This window comes from Colletotrichum phormii, assembly GCF_030913505.1.
Source record: "Colletotrichum phormii strain CBS 102054 chromosome Unknown BDP81scaffold_13, whole genome shotgun sequence".
Taxonomy (NCBI): Eukaryota; Fungi; Ascomycota; class Sordariomycetes; order Glomerellales; family Glomerellaceae; genus Colletotrichum; species Colletotrichum phormii.
Window position 1 is genome coordinate 854985 of NW_026851455.1, and position 15759 is coordinate 870743.

Here is a 15759-nt window from a genome sequence, read left to right on the forward strand (position 1 = left end):
CCCCCGACCCCTTAAAGCAACGATAGAAACTCCATTTTCACTTTTTTGAAGGTCCTTTAGGTTTCACCCGGTAAACCGCCTACGCACCCCCGACGCCGTTTTCCAACTCCCCGCAACGAGCTCCATCTCTTTATGTTACATCGACGTTGTACATCGTGTACTGGTGGTATCTAGGCTCCGACGCTGCTCTCTCGTTGATGCTTCGCGATGTAGTACGTGATGAGATTCTTCGGGTCGTCCTTGGCGCCTTTGATAAGCTCCCAGAACGGCGCATCCCCAATCCGCGCGTGCAGAGCAACGCAGAGTTGCACGGCGCCCATGCGAACGCCAGAGTCCGTTGACTCGAGACAGCGGCCGGCGAGGCCGGCAAGCTGCGCGAGCTCGTTGTCCGAGGGCGTGAAGCCAGTACGCTTGTCGAGAAGCTCCTTCAGCACATGTAGGCCTGTAGCGAGACAGCGGCTGCCCTCAATCGTCGTGTCCTGTTTGCTTTGCAGAAGCTTGGTCATGACCACAACAATCTCGGGTGGGTCTCCGAGAGCTACAAGCTCTTCTGCGAGGAGCTCCAGACCGCTGACGATGCGGGTGCGTGAGTCATATGCGCTGCGTGTTGACACGAGAGACTCGAGGCCTCGTGAGACGTGTGGTTGGAAGTTGTCCCGTTCCTTCTTGAGTAAAAGCTTGATCGTTGCGAGGATCTGTGCCTTGACATCCTGAACCCTCTCCGGCGCGAGGGTCTCTAGGGGGGACTCTAGGTACTCAAACAGTCCGCGGAGCAGCGCTTCGAACTTCTCATCCGTGAACACAGCCTTGTTATCTCTGATGATTGACTGTAGCTTCCTGAAGCCGTGGACGTCCAAAGACTTCGCCTTGACCCTCGTAACACCACTATCGAGCAGTCTCGACGTCTGACGGGCTTTCTCGGGGGTCTCTGGAGTGCCGTTGGCCTCAAAGCCGTTGCTCGGCGCTGGCACAGCAACCTCGTTCACAGGCTTGTCTTCCAGTACGGGAGAAGTGATGTCCGGGTTGGCAATCGTACCGTCATCAACAAAGGGGTCCTCGAACACTTTGAGTCCATTCGTGGGCGCAGGCTCCGGTTCAGCCTTGGTCATCTCCTCTATAACAGGAGACGGGGCTAGTCCTCCCGCCACAATCTCAGCAGGAGCTTCCAGGATCTCCTCAACCGCCGCCTCTTCAGTCTCAGTCGTGGGAGCTTCGGGTGATGTCTCAGCTGGAGCTTCCACAGCAACCTCGTCTTCAGGTTCTGCTGGAGATTGCTCGGCAGGCTCCGGAGTGGGCTCAGGCACGGGCTCAGGAGAGGGTTCTTGTGCTGGCTCGGCCTTCGGCAAAGGAATCTCCGCCGAAACTTCCGCCGGCGCTTCTGCCTCAAAGTCTGGTACTGTCGGCTCTTCTGTCGCGGCTCTTTGCCGTTGATCCAAAGTCGGAGGCGACTTCAAGCTCGCGAGGCTCGGCACCACTAGCGAAAGATCTTCGTTGTCCCTAGACGGGCTACTCGTTGGGATCGTAGTCTGCATCCTCTTGGGCTTCGCAGGACTTGTTCGAGGTGAGTCGCGAGGGGAAGATACAGACTTCGAAAGGGTTGACTTGGCGCCGGGTGACGCATGAGATGTTGCAGCACGAGGCCTACTCTGGGCTCTCCGTGGGGAAGCTTCGGTCTTCGGCCTCGTTGTGGTGCTCCGAGACATGGGGTTTTCGGGGCTGGATGCCTCAGCGGAGGGTCCATCGTGTGTGCGTACTGAATAGGGCCCGGCCGTCGCGGGTCGTGCCGCCATTTCTGGCCTCCTCTTGGTTGGTCTCATGGGCCGGACAGACATGCCCCCTGAGGCAGTCGGCTTGGCAGATGGTGCCAGGCCAGTTGACGAGCTGGAGGCCGCTTGTGGTGGTCGGACAGGAGATAAATTGGCCATTGCAGAGCCCGGGCGAGGCGGCAACTTTTGTGATGCTGCCGTCGTCATCGTCGCCTTCTTCTGTGCCATCATAGTCTCACGCAAGGTCGGCTTTCCAGTGCCCATCGTGCTCTTGGACAAGCCCAGACCTGGTCTGGCGCGTGTAGCCTCGACTTCCCTCTTAGGGGCGTTGGGGTTGTTGGGGTCCTTGTCGAGGAGCTTCTGCGCAGTTGGTTCCAGCGTATCCTTGAGCCTGTTTCCCCCGTCAGCAAGACACAGCAAATGTCGGAAAACCTTTTACTCACATATCCGCCCTGGGTGGCCAAATTTTGGCAAACACCCAAAAGGTGGCACGCATGCGCTCTCTGACGCCAGGGTTCGCGTCGTTGAGACCCTTCTTGATGCATTTCTCCACGAGGTCCAATCCGCCGCCGTGCTCAATGTGACTCTTATGATGGGCCTCCTTGGTCAGGATCGTCTTCAGCCAACCAGTCGCATACGTTCTGGGCTGGACATTCTTGTCCTGGCATGCACCCCAGATGTGCTGCATGATGCGCGAGCTGTAGGTGACTTTGCTGATGATGATGTTGACTGTGGCATCAGCCTGCTGGGAAGCAATCTTCTTCGTTGCCGCGGCTAGTTTGATGAAGGTCTGCATAAGAAGCTCCACCAAAGGATCCATGCCGGGGCCAAAGGTCATGGCGATATCATGTACCAAGTTGCAGCCCTCCTTTGAAAGACTGGTCCGTAGCGAGGTGATGGCTTTGATTATTCCGTCAAGCAGCCCCTTCAAACCCAACATGAAGGCGTCGGGAAAGTCTTGGGGGACGTTGCCGGCAATCAACCTTCGCAGTTTTGTCATGCTCTCTTCGCGCTTCAGCCAGTTTTGCTCCGATTCCCTGCCCTCAAAGTACGTCATCATTTCCCTAAAGATGTCGTCTAATTCGCGCTGGGAGTTGGCGTATGACGGCTCGACCTCGCTTCGCGTTTCGGGGGCTGGAGTGACGGGTCGTTCGCTCGCAACTGATGACACACTCGCGGCGAGCTTCGGTCGAGGGGCAGGCGCCGGAGCATCGAGGCCTGGAGTCTTTGGTCGATCGGCAGCCGTAGGCGCAAGCTCCTTGACGATGGCTTGTTCAATAGCGGGGCGAACATTGAAGTTCTTTAGCTGTCTCTTGAGGTCGGACTTGGCCGCGCCGGGAGCATTCCTGCACAACATCAGTCAGCGCGAATTACAACCATGGAAGCCGCGACCAGAAAACATACCGGAACAGCTCAATTACAGTGCTCTTAGCGACGTCGCGCACCATGCCATCAGCGTCCTCGAGCAGCTCCATGAGAGTCGGGACGTACGCGCGGAACTGAGTGCCGTGCTCCTGGTGCATGTACAACAGCCAGTGCATGCTGGCCTCCTTTGCCCTCGGGTTCTTACCAACCATGGCAACATTCTTCACCGAGCGCTCGACATCCATGGGCGCGGCCGTGTAGATGGTGGTCAGTGCCTGCGATGCGAGGCTCCTGAACTTATCCTTGGGGTCGCCGAGCTTGTCAATGACCAGCGGAAGTGTGTGTTTCGCATCCTTGGTAATGTATTTTGGTTCTTGTCTCGATAGCCTCGTCAGGAGGTGGTTGAGGGCCGTGAAGCCGGCGTTGACGAGGACGGCGTGCGGCGAGGTAGAGGCGGTACGGAGACCGTCGAAAATTAGTGGTACGAGGGCATCGGGAACGTTGTGCTGCTTGATGCCGGACTTGATGCCAGTGACGTGCTGGACCTTTTGGTCGACGCTGGCCTCGCTGCGTAGGATCTTCTGCAGGTCGTCGACCTGTTCTTCGGTGATTTTTTCCGCCATTCCCAGCAAAACGAGGGTTGGGCTCGGTATGGATTGTGCCTGGTGCGGGTAGAACGCAGTGTCAGCAGTTGTAGGTCTGTATGTATCGTCGATGCTATGGTCGGTCGTCGTCGTCGTCGTCACGAAGGGAGCTTGGGCGAATGGGACGGTTTGCGCGCCGGGGGGTACGCAGCCAGTCAGGACAGATGGGCGATGGGGGGGTCGACGACGAGCGAGGGCATGAGTCGTTCAGCGCACCGGGGGGAGGGGGGTGTGTGGTGTCGTTTGAAACTGGTAGGGCAGAGAAAAAGCTTACAACTTTGTGTGCAAATATGCCTTGGGAAGCGAACAGTAGCACGGAGGAATATCCCAGTGCGAAGAATGTGGCAGATTGGGGCCGGGTTGTGCAGGTGGCAGCAGTGGCAGATGGAGATGGGCAAAATGGGGTTGTTGTTTATGGATGCGGTTGACGTTCTCGAAACCAAACAACAAAGGGGCATCGCAGGTTGTCCCGTGCACCAGCAGCATCAGCAAGCCCCCAGCCCGGCGGTAATTGGCTGGGGGTTCCGCTCCTGCGGTGCTGCGGGACGCTAAGAGAAGCCGCGCTAGGTCCCTTATCCGCTTATCGTTAGAGGGGCTACGGAGTACCTACCTAAGGTACCTTACGCCGCCACGGACCCTTACCCCTGCAGCCGCGGGGGAGGCACGTTCCCACTCAAGGTAGGCCCCCCGATCGGGAGCTCCAGTTGCCTCTATGGTACGGAGTGCCTCTATGGTACGGAGTACCTCGTGGAACAGGGTCCTCCGTCAAGATGATGTGGACTCGCAGAATTCCTGTTTTCCTCGTCTCGTCAAGACATAAAGCGAGGAGCGTTTCCTGTTTCCAGGCAACCTCTAGAAAGCGAGATCGTGATATGAAATGTGCGAGGAATACTGACGTGCCTTACAATCAACATCCACTTCCGCATGCAAACCACCTACCTCAGGCGTTGAAACTCGAACAAAGTACCTGCCTGCATCACATTACATCAACCTACCTTGCCTTACCACCACTACCTCACGCTAGGTGCTCACGAAGCCAAGGTACCAGGTAGCTCCAACTGCCTTACCTAACTTACTCTCCGGATCCGTAGGGCACATCATCTCGAGCTACTGCCTCCCCTCAAAACCCCCCCGGCGGGACATTCTCTCACAGATGGTCCTCCCACCAAACACAACGCCCAATCCCGATCCCATCGCCATCTTCCTCCCAGCCATGTCGTCCACCGCCGCAGAATCAACCCCATCCTCCGAGGCACCAGGCTCCGGCCCGGTGCCCCCGGCCGCGACCCCGCTCCCCGTCCACCTCAAGCAGTCATCAGATCAGCAACCGCTAGCCCCCGCCGCCGGCGCCAGCAAACACCCCCGGCCCCGTCCCGTCCCGGACTTCGCCCTCCCCAAGCTCCGCCTCGAGATCCGCGACCTCAACGACCAAGCCGCAACCCACTTCCTCTCCGCCGTCAACGCCAGCACCGCCCTCGCAACCGCCGTCCGCTCCGTCCTCACCCTCCTCTACGAATCCCCCTCCAACCACACAACCCACGTCCCGCCAACCCGCTCCGTCACCCTCATCCTCCGCCCCATGGGCGGCGTCGCCTACACCACGGGCTCCGACCTCGACGACGACCACAAGGAAATCCACTTCTCCCTCTCCTACATCGCCGGCATCCCCGCCGACCGCCGCACCGACGAGATCATGGGCGTCCTCACCCACGAAATGGTCCACTGCTTCCAGCACAACGCCCAGGGAACCTGCCCGGGGGGTCTGATCGAGGGTATCGCCGACTGGGTCCGCCTCAACGCCGACCTGAGCCCGCCCCATTGGAAGCGCGATGCGAGCGGGAACTGGGATGGCGGGTACCAGCACACGGGCTACTTCCTTGACTACCTCGAGGCGCGCTTCGGCGAGGGCACCGTGAGGAGGATCAATGAGAAGCTCCGTACCCAGAGATACAAGGAGAAGGAGTTCTGGACCGAGATTGTGGGCAGGCCCGTCGAGCAGCTGTGGAAGGATTACGGCGATAAGATGAAGGAGGAGGAGACCGTGATTGTAAACAAGGACGACATTTCGGACGATGATGTTAGATTGGGGAGGATCAGAGCCGCCGATGAGGTTCCGCAGTGAGGAGCGGATTTGCTACCAGTCATAGACGTACTAGCTGTTGCTTTGGAGTTTGTCATTTAGATTGCCATGGACTCGCTGCTGTGTGGCGGACACTCTTCACGAAGACCGTCAAGAAAGGCATGGATCACGGGAAAGTGCATTTGTAAACCAACTTAAGTTTGACTTCAAATCATGTGCCTAACCGCCCAAAATCTATGAATGCCCTGTTTCCCAGTCCTGTTGATCCTTTTGCGCCTTTCCTTGCTATTTCCGTCGTTGTGCTTGAGCGGGTTGACCGAGTCGATTGTGATATATCAGAACAAAAGAAAGACAAACCACGTTTATGCGTGAACGCGAGCGGGCGCAGTTTCGCTGCGAGTCTCGCTCTCACTGACGACACTTCCAACCTCGGACCAGCTGGCGGGAGTCATCATACCCTCGCTCTCACTCAGTACATCATAGTAACGGCTGTTGTCACCGGCTCTGGACGAAGCGGCATCGTTGGCGACGTCCTCGCCGGAGCCAGCGAGGGATGCTGAGTCGGTGGGTGTGAGTTCGCCTTCGCTGACGAGCTCGGGCTCGGACATGGGTACGGGAGGCGACATGGGAAGCGGTGAGTAAAAGTTGGAGGGGTTGGACCCTTGTGCCCAGGCTTGGATGGAGGCATAGGCTTCTTCGCGGTTCTCTTGGCCAGCAGTCATGTACTCGTCGGCGCCGAGCTCGCGGTCGAGAGTCGTGGACTTTTCGGACTGGGATGAAGTCTCGGAAACGTCGACCAGAGGGGGCATTTGGGCAATGGTGGCGGCAATGTCTCGGGGGCGTTCGTCGGCGTCGCGGGTCGTGGCGCTGTAAATGTCTGACACGGCCTCGTCGTGGCCGGGGGACAGGGAGCTGGGCTCCTCCATGACTGGCAATTCTTCCTGATCGATCTGGTGCTCGTCGGCAAAAGGGTTGGCGTAAAGCGAGGCGTTGAGGCCGCGGACACCCTCCGGACGGCGTCGGACAAGGCCCTCGTCATTGTAGGTGTTTGCGCCCGTGTTGAAAACGAAAGATCCCCTCTCGCCACTCTTGTCCTCGTGCAAAAAGTCGTCGAAAGACCTGCCCCGCGTTGGGCCTGGTGGCGGCAGCTCCCGCGATCCGGACTCTTCGGCTTCGATTCTCTCCTTTTCCTTCTTGGCCAAGGCCACGGCATTCCAGTACAAAATCTCCTCGCGTTGGCGGCGGCGGGTCTCGTCGTCGGCGTCAACTCCGGCGTCAGCCCCTCCACGGGACTCTAGGAAGCCCTGTGCGTCCTCGGGTCGGTTGAATATTGGCGGGCGGTCGTTAGGCTCGAAGCCCTCGCCCAAAGAGTGTAAGGCCATGGCGATGCGTCTCCGAACATCGTTGGCGTATCGCTGGAGTTCCGGCGACTCGTAGAGGGCAATAGCAGCTGCAACGGCAACAGATACAGCAATAATGCCGGCTGAAGCCAGGGCACCGTTGTTAACACCAGGCATCGTTAAGCGCCGAAGCAGACAGAGTTGTAGGGAACGAGAAGGCGAGAAACGGTGATGTAGCAGGGAGCGAAACAGGTTGGTTGCAACTTTTGCAAGAGGATAAAATTACAGATGAAATAGCAACCCGAGGAACGAAACTGTCAAGCTCTAAATTGGCCACGCGCCCGAACAAGTCGGGATTGCGTGGTCCTGGAGGCCATTTGCCACAGGCCTGACCACCTCAGGCAAGCAACGTGATTCGCAAGAGCGCTGACGCGGGGTAGCGCAGTGTGCGTGTGTCTGTAGTGTAGGCCAGAAGGTACCTAGCAGAACAGCAGATCGTCGGGCGATGTTTGGGGATGCGGGCATGGGGACTCGGGGGGAATTCCATCCATTGGAGACGGAGGGGCGGTACATGGAAGCGAGCGGCGGCGACAAGGGGATGATGGTTGTACAAATGAATGTCACTTACCTTTGGCGGCGATTGGCACCGGCATTTCGAGCAACCTCTGATCAACAGGCCAAACACGCTTCGAGGACAGAGTAATGACCAGGGGTTGTAGATGCGAAAAAGAGTGTGTGAGAGGTAAGGTAAAGTAAGGTAGGTGAGGGAAGTAGGTAGTAATGTTCGGAGAGGTAAAGTAAGGGAAGGGGAAATGGTGTAAGTGAGAGAGTGCGTTCGTTGCGTTGCGGCAGGCTGGAGACTTAGATACTCTGCGACGGTACCTTTCTTACCTTTCTCACCTTAGCCTTTCTCTACAACGGTGCGGATTCTCTGGGGGTGATTGCGTATCCCCTTACCGCAGCTCAAGCTCCCTCACTCCATACCTTGGTAGGCATGCCGCAGCCGTTAAGGTACCTCGAGATAGGTCGGCAGAACGGGAGGCCTTGGAAGTACCTTGACGAACGCTCTCGGTGGCCCGTACCGCTATTCTTCCAGACCGAGTACCTTTTTTGCCCTCGCCAAAGTCGGATCCAGGGCTGCCGCAAAGGGGGAAGGCCAGGAACGTTCAACCAATAGCCCGCTGGTGCTTGTCCATACTTGGTGGGGGATCCCTGGACGTGACTTGCGTAGGGGGCGTCCGAATGGCTTAGCACCGATAAGATGGTGACAGTTTGACTTGGGTTGGCTTTCGTAGGCCTCGTGGTCCGCCTCGCCGCGAGACAGGCATGGACACTATCGTCCGAGTCCGCGGCGCCCCCAAACGTTCAACGAGTCACCCACCGCTTCCTAAAGAGGAGGGGGAGGCACCACGCACTTGGGAGGGCGCTTGCGCGTGCTTGATGGGTCTTAGGTTGGTTCATGTTTGGGGGGCGCTGCCGCATGGCAATCCAGGCACCCACTCAGGTCGTTTGACTCCTTGAGGGAGGGACCTTGTGGGTTGGTAGGTACTTGTTGCCACCCACCGCATGCTTCCTCATGTTTGCCAGAGCCCCCAGCTGCGCCCGGCTGGAGGAAGCATGGCGTCCGTCACTGTCGCCCAGCCAAGATGGAAAAGAAGACCCAAGGTTGCGGCATCCTTCCGTCGGTATCGCGAGACTGCCATCCGCGGCGCGCATAACTAACCGGTAGTCGACGGACGAAGAACAGGCTTGTCAAGCCGAGGAGGCCCTTTCATGGTCGAGAACGAGATGTGCATGTCCCACAGAAATTTGGCGGGGGTTGAGAGCCAAATCGCCCGCGTGACTCGCTAACGCAAGGTCGGTGTGCAAGCAACCTCGTCACGATAGCATACTCCGATACGCCATGCAATGGTTTGTTGAGCAAGATAGAACGTTGAGTAGAACTCTTCGATGAGTAAGTTTTTCAAAATCAACTCTCCAGTTGATCAGGCCGTGGTAGGCATTCCGGGGCCATACGGAGATCAACCGCTAATGTAAGTTCGATGCTTCGAGCTGCAAGATGAAGTTTGCGGTCAGCCTTCTGATTTAGTGGGCACATAGGTAGAGGGAGGAAGGTGCTCTGTAATTAATGTGCTTGCTTTCATAATTTGTGCTTGGTGCTGCCGCCCACCGGCCGCGGGATGCCACCAAGCCCGGACATAGAGGACCCATCTTGTAGGACTACGGCAGGTCGGCCCCGGGAAATGGTCGGCCCCGCTCCGGTCGTAGTTCCGAGTTTGGTACCACCTTCCATGTTAGCAGAGCGGTCCAACGGCCCAGCCGATTGCGAACACAGGGCCAAATCAGGAGCACAGGATTCAACAAGATATAACGGTCTTCTTTGTATCAACTACGAACGCAGGCACAACCTAGTCGCCCTGCCGATGATTCATCAGCGACAATCTATATACCTCTTTGGGCGTGATCCACTGCCCTTGATGACACAATAAACTTTACATAAGGTACTTCAAAATGCGGATGTGAGAGCTGTTTATTCCTATGGCTAAAGATACACATACTCGTTCGCACCGGAGTTTGGGCCAATAATCACCTCTCAGAGCGTTCTACCCGTGAATTGCAATACTTTTGTGGCTAAGGTGGAAGTGTTCGTATATGTTTAATTCCAATCTTCAAGTACATGTGTAGATACTCGCCGAGGTCACAAATCAGAAGGTTTTACTGTCGAAGACTATACTTCAGTAGGCTCGTCAGACAAGTAGTCATATTAGAGTAGCCAAGCAAGCAAGCAGGCGGCTGCAAAGCTACTGAATTAAGGGATTAAGTATGAAAAAGAAGCGGGAAAGGGTGAGAAGCGACATGAACAAAGACTCCACCTGTTAACTTTCGAGATGTTGGGAATGAAGGCAACTGGCATTCCCTAATATTTGAGGGAGATTGTGAAACGACGGTGAGTCTGGACATTGATATTAAACAAGCTTGTGAGCCAAGCTAGTGACCTTTATGAAAACAGCAGCTGAAAGTGTACAGAATGATGCATAGGAAGTTCACTAATTACATGGCTATCTTCGGAAAGCACTTGGAATATGAGCATCTCTCGCCGCCGAGGTACACCGTGGTAGTTCCATGGCTTTGTTCCCTCAACTTTCCGCAAGGCAGCGATGCTGCCACGGCTCATTGGGTGTCAACATCTTCACATATGTACTGGTACTAGCCTTCACTGGCAACACGACAGTTGCTGGCTGACCGGAACTAGGATCCCGAGGAAGTCGGTACTACTCCCAATATCGACAGTGACCTCTGTGACAACCCAAACAGCTCGCTCTATTTGGTCGTAACTGGTCCTTGACAAGACAGGATCCACTACTTGTACGTCTATAGAGGCTGCTTCCTGTGCACTTTTCGAAAGCTGAAGTTAAGTAGACTATACCCGTCACTGATGAGGTGAGGAGAAAAACTTCTAGTGAAGATCCCCGTTTGCTGCTATTCCCAATACCAATCAATATCTTCCTGGTTCAAGTAGTCTGAAGAGGCATTGTAGGGTAATTTGCTATTACTTCAATTACCGATCCATTCCTGTAATTTAGACAAAATAAGTGCAATATCGGGGTCCGTTAGAATTCGGATCAAATTGCTTTAAAGATAGGAAGGCTCAGGTGTCTGTAGCTCGTGGTGGTATATACGTACAACGACTGGCAAAACTCGGCGTGGGTCCACCACATCCGCATCCGACCATCGTGAGTGAACCCACCAAAAACTTCATAAACATACAACACCAGGTATTCGCTGGTCGTCACCGACCCAACTACTAATCCGGCCCTCATTGGCTTATCTATGGGAGAGCGGACGGGATCCCGAGTTTTCCAATGGGTATGGTCGTATGTGGTGGTCTAGCGAAGGGGAGAAGGTCATATCGTGAGATCCAGCGAGTTTGAATTGGACGTTTTCCTTGACAGGAAGCCGAAGTAAATGTCTCTCGGGCTGGAAGCTAGCCTTTGTTTCAGCTTGTACCGAATGCCCTTCGTCTCGAGTCGATGCTCGATGGTCCACTGTATCGAGGAGAGCCTGCCTGGTGATCATTTACCTTCCTGCTTATGCAACAAAGGACTCGGAAACTTACAACCAAATTTGAACACGGTGTATTCAGATACATTCGTAAACTCGAATAGAATCAAACATTAATTTCGTTTTTGCAGTCGCGGGCCCCCGTCGTCTCAGCAAACGATACTTGCCATCATTGGGGGTTTGGGAAGACGCAACATATGTGATCCGTCACTCATTGAACCCCATCCAAAGCCGATGGCGCAATGGACTCGTCTCGCGTGGCTATAACACTTCAAATTCCGTAGTAGGTTACATGTTGGCTTGGGTATGGTACTTCCAGAAGCCAAGCACTCCATCCCCAAAGCACACTGTACTTGGCATCTAACGACTGACGTTCCTTGGCACCCGGCCTGCTGGTTAGAGACAAGAGTCTAGCTTTGGCGGGAAGGAAGAAGAGCCATGCCAGCATCATCCGCGATTCGTTCTTCGGGCCACGGAGATATCTAGCGGCTCCGGTCAATGAGCCGCGATGGAAGCATCGGATCATTCGAAATACCGTTCACAGTCGGGCGTAAGGACTGGCAAATCACGCAGTCGGCGGTCAAGCAACGCCGACCCCGACAGACATAGCAATCAGTTGGCCGCCATTCCTTTTTTCTTCCTTTGCCGCTCTAAAGTGTTCACCAGTCTTCGGGACCGACTCGGTGCTCCTCGGTGATGGACGCTTAGTTGGGGGCAGCGGAGGCTCTCCGAACCGCGAATTCGCCGCTCAGACGTTGGGCTAATGTAGCCCTACAGGATACATGTACAACATGACGTCCTACGGCTCTAGCGGGCTCAAAACTAGCGGGATGAAGAGAAGCTTGTATCATGGCCAACCAGGTGCCGTGAGATGACTAACTGCTGTAACAAGTGCTTTGGGGTGAGAAAGCCGTCAACCCACCTTCACCTGGGTCAGGGTCCGCCAGACGAGATCCATCGAGCCAACGTGGATTATAGACGTCTGCCCTTCTCAACAAGGTCATGCTGCCATGTAGTGCATGTAGAAGTTCCGTAGTCGGATCGGGATTCGCTCTCGCTGGCTTTAGTCTCCGGAAGTGCCGGATGTTAGTCCACTCACGGGAAAAGGGTCCTTTTGATGGGTTCGTTGAATCTGGTCAGCGAATGATGTACACAGTATGCGATTGATAATGAAGAGTGAAGAGAAAGAAGTTTATTCTCCATCTAATTCCCGACGAAATAAGCAAAAGAAGCAGAAATGTCAGCTGTGCGCTGCTCTAGACGCCAATGTTTTCCCAAACTCCGTGTGGACCCTGCTTTCGCTGCTCGCCCTTTCGCCCCAATGCAGACCGGCGCCTTTCATCGCGCCTTTCATCCATTTGCTTTGAGTAATTACCCAAGACATGCGCATCGGGATTGACGGGCAGCATGCCCCCGAATATGGTGTTGTGGAGTCCAATGTCTTGCCGTCGACTCCGACCTAAGGTCCGATGCTGGGGTTGTAGGGCTTTGCTGTTCCTCCATGTGTCGCGCTCTCGTAACGCCGTGATTGCGCCGTGTAAACAAGTGGTGGGCTTTTACAATCCTATCCCGTCGCCGTATGTTGCTTCGCCCTTTGCCCCGCAGACCAACTTCCTCGAACTGAGAAAGGTTGAACGCCTTCTTCTAGTGGGTGCTGCTGACGGTGGAAGCAGACGATGAGCTGGTCTGTGAGTCGGTAGAGTTTGTCCTCGTCGCCTTCGTGCGCTCGCTTGGGGACTGTGTTAGTGCGAAATGTCAGGGAGATCGAGCACGGTTGCTTCACTCACTATGTAGAGCGGTCCTGAAGGTGGCACTCATACTTGGCAGCGCCAGTCTTGAACTGGAAACGTATTCCCTTGTTCTCTAGTACAGTCTGGAGGTGACCCTTCTGGGCGTCGGCGGAAGGCATGTTGAAGTTTGGAGAGGAGGCTTGCTCGAAGGTGGTGCTTGAGATGCGGTTGGCTCCGGAGAGTTTCGATGGTGTCAGATGGTCGATGAAAGTCGAAGAGGTAGGCAAAACAGTAAATTGATTGGAAGTGAACACTTGAGCTAGAATGAAGGGAGCAACAGCTTTTTTATATATTACAGAGCAAAGGGTTCCGCAGCACTAACACGGCTGCCGACTTATCCAGGATTCCTGGCTACCCGCTTAGACTCGCAACAGACACGCGCGGAGGAAAAAGCCCTAGCACTGGCGAACCTTGGGATTCGCCGATTCGGGGACGAGGACTATTGCACGGAGGCCGTCCACCCCGCAAAGGTCCACTGCCCGGACAGGTAGGGCAAGGGGAGCCGATATGAGCGATATTCGAATTTGAGCTGGGGGACTGGGACCCCGAGTGTAATCGCGAGATGGTAGTCATTCGTTCATTTAACCTGCATGGTACCCCATATTGCTTAGCTTGCGGACCACTCGGTCACAGTGTATTTCCATCCTCGTCTAAGGTAGATACATGCTGAGGTGCCAGACCGGCAGACCGGACTCCAGAGCATTGTTTTTGGCCCCTATGCCGCCGTTCTGCAGTAAGGTACTCGAGCACGCGACAGTCAGTAATCGGCAAGTTGGTGTTCTAGGGCCCATCTGGGATCGACACTTGAGCTTACACTACCATGAAGTATTACTCGGGCAACGTACTACTCCGTACCAATTGCCAACCTTCATCTCTTTCCGGAAAGACATACAATACACCGTTGGGGCTTTCTTCTTTAGGCAGCTAGCGATGGTCGATTCCACCCTCCCGGTTGTCCCATTCGCATTCCGTGATAGTTCTACCGTCGCTCATCTTCCGCTCTCCCTCTGTATCGTAACACGGCAGTTCCCTGGACTTCCATACTCGTACACGTTCAACAGTTGGTTACAAACCGTCACTCTCCAAGCTTACGTTTCCCTTCCTTCTAAGTGCGACAAAGTACGCCTCTTTAGAGTCCTATGATTGTGTCAGCGTAATTCAGCAGACACAATATGGATCTGTATCCATACGCTGCGAGATGACTCTGGCTTCTCTCGAAAGACCTTGGCAAACAAGGTTTTCAACTTCTTTTCGAACTCTCTGTCCTCGGAACCTTGGTAGAACTTGCAGACAAAATGCCCACCGTTCTTGAGCGTGTCATTGGCAAACTGCAGTGCCGCTCCGCAGAGGTCCTTGTTTTTTCACCTCAGTAAATTGATAGACGGCGGCAGGGAAGGGGAGAATAAGTACCATGCTTCCGGCGTGATCTCGGAAGGCCATGCCGCTCGTGTTCATCATCCTATGATATGGATTACTAAGACTGTTCACGCCGAATCCACTGGTCTGGTCCCAAGGTGCTGACATGTCACTCAACACAATCTAGTTCCTTACGTCAGTCTGCAACGTCCAAAAAGATCTCGATGTGGATGGTGAGGAAACAATAATGGGAAAGACTCACATCCACCAATCGACCCTTCTTGGCCTCCGCTCCATCCTTGGCGGTACTGGAAGTTTCTGACGCTGCTCTCTCCATGTCGATGTAGCTCGGCTTCTCCTCAATGACCGCGGCCTCGCTATCCTCAGACGAGTCTTCATCATCGTTCTCTTCTTCTTCGTCCTCTTCTGCGGGCGGCGAGATCCTCTTGCGGTGCCTGTTTCGCTCGAGATAATCTTTCACCATACCCTGGACATCGGGTGAAAGAAAGTTGCCTTGAATCGTCGAGACGCCCTTAGGCGGCTGCGCGGGTATGATGTCGATTCCCAGAATCTGGCCGTTGGGCTTTGTGCGTTCGACAGCAACCTGTTTGGCCATGTTATACGTTCTGTTTTCCCCGCTCGTCGATGAATTCTTTATAGGAATTGACTTACCTGTGACCAACTCCCTGGAGCATACCCCTTCATCGCTTTCTCAGCCTCAATGTCTCTTTACAGAGACGTCAAATCACCCTCGAAGACTCACCAGATCCACTACCGTCTGTCCCTTGCGGAAAAACTTGTACTTGGCATCCATCTGTCATTCTTGTTACCAACCTAAGCCCCAGAAGGAATCATACTTAGAATCTGACGGTTCCATACCTCCAGGAGCTTGAACGCGGCCCGACTTTTGAGTCCCTGCACCTTGGCCTCGCGGGCAAAAAAATCTTTACCCTGCCTCATCTTCCACCGCGAGTTGGACGAAGATGCGCGCATCTGCAAAGTCCCAGGAAGGCTTATTTGGCATTGCTTGCATGTTGTAAATTTGCTGAATGGGGGTTGACGTAATGCCACGCTCCACAGAGAGCGATATGGTGCTTCTGGCATTGTGCGGGTGGTTTGTGATAATGGTGATTGGGCTGGGATTGAGCGCCCTCTTGTCAGTTATCGTTTGATGTGTCAGTACGCCAATTCAGGCTCGACAAAGATAGTTACGTATGAGCAATCAAAGTCGTTGAGTCGCTCGATGTTCATGAATTGGATGATGAGAGGTCGAAGGGAAGCTTCTGCAAATGAAGATGAGCTGAGAAACCTGATTGGCCCAAGCTTCTCGGACGCGACCAGGGGTAAGGCACTCTA

General features: G+C 54.9%; 6 protein-coding genes across 6 annotated transcripts; 1 reads left to right on the forward strand and 5 right to left on the reverse strand.

Annotated features, from left to right (window-relative positions):
• Positions 1 to 170: 170 nt before the first annotated feature.
• Positions 171 to 3754, reverse strand: BDP81DRAFT_462249 (clasp N terminal-domain-containing protein; the record flags this gene model as incomplete). The annotated part of the gene is made up of 3 exons (XM_060593877.1): positions 171 to 2157; positions 2210 to 3112; positions 3171 to 3754. 3 exons carry the CDS (start codon positions 3752 to 3754, stop codon positions 171 to 173), a joined length of 3474 nt encoding a protein of 1157 aa, XP_060443821.1.
• Positions 3755 to 4988: 1234 nt separating this feature from the next.
• BDP81DRAFT_323101 (plant basic secretory protein) lies at positions 4989 to 5897 on the forward strand (the record flags this gene model as incomplete). Its single annotated transcript, XM_060584761.1, has 1 exon — positions 4989 to 5897. One exon carries the CDS (start codon positions 4989 to 4991, stop codon positions 5895 to 5897), a length of 909 nt encoding a protein of 302 aa, XP_060443822.1.
• A 320-nt stretch (positions 5898 to 6217) lies between these two features.
• BDP81DRAFT_450953 (uncharacterized protein) lies at positions 6218 to 7372 on the reverse strand (the record flags this gene model as incomplete). The annotated part of the gene is made up of 1 exon (XM_060592589.1): positions 6218 to 7372. One exon carries the CDS (start codon positions 7370 to 7372, stop codon positions 6218 to 6220), a length of 1155 nt encoding a protein of 384 aa, XP_060443823.1.
• Positions 7373 to 10762: 3390 nt separating this feature from the next.
• Positions 10763 to 11077, reverse strand: BDP81DRAFT_431030 (uncharacterized protein). Its single transcript, XM_060590659.1, has one exon. It carries the CDS (start codon positions 11014 to 11016, stop codon positions 10819 to 10821), a length of 198 nt encoding a protein of 65 aa, XP_060443824.1. The 5' UTR covers positions 11017 to 11077; the 3' UTR covers positions 10763 to 10818.
• A 1824-nt stretch (positions 11078 to 12901) lies between these two features.
• On the reverse strand, positions 12902 to 13166 carry BDP81DRAFT_395676 (uncharacterized protein; the record flags this gene model as incomplete). Its single annotated transcript, XM_060588090.1, has 2 exons — positions 12902 to 12986; positions 13045 to 13166. 2 exons carry the CDS (start codon positions 13164 to 13166, stop codon positions 12902 to 12904), a joined length of 207 nt encoding a protein of 68 aa, XP_060443825.1.
• A 591-nt stretch (positions 13167 to 13757) lies between these two features.
• BDP81DRAFT_431035 (FtsJ-like methyltransferase) lies at positions 13758 to 15637 on the reverse strand. The gene is made up of 7 exons (XM_060590660.1): positions 15283 to 15637; positions 15167 to 15217; positions 15076 to 15102; positions 14666 to 15007; positions 14458 to 14586; positions 14238 to 14399; positions 13758 to 14184 (listed from the first exon to the last, which is right to left on the reverse strand). The coding sequence occupies exons 1-7, from the start codon at positions 15505 to 15507 to the stop codon at positions 14113 to 14115; spliced, it is 1008 nt and encodes a 335-aa protein (XP_060443826.1). The 5' UTR covers positions 15508 to 15637; the 3' UTR covers positions 13758 to 14112.
• Between the last annotated feature and the right edge of the window lie 122 nt (positions 15638 to 15759).

Coding starts and splice junctions, on each gene's coding strand:
- BDP81DRAFT_431030 (XM_060590659.1), bottom strand. CDS start 11,016: ATGAGGGCCGGATTAGTAGTTGGGTCGGTGACGACCAGCGAATACCTG.
- BDP81DRAFT_431035 (XM_060590660.1), bottom strand. CDS start 15,507: ATGCCAGAAGCACCATATCGCTCTCTGTGGAGCGTGGCATTACGTCAA. Junction 14,400..14,457: donor GAGATCACGCCGGAAGCATG/GTACTTATTCTC, acceptor TGAAAAAACAAG/GACCTCTGCGGAGCGGCACT. Junction 14,185..14,237: donor AGCCAGAGTCATCTCGCAGC/GTATGGATACAG, acceptor ACACAATCATAG/GACTCTAAAGAGGCGTACTT.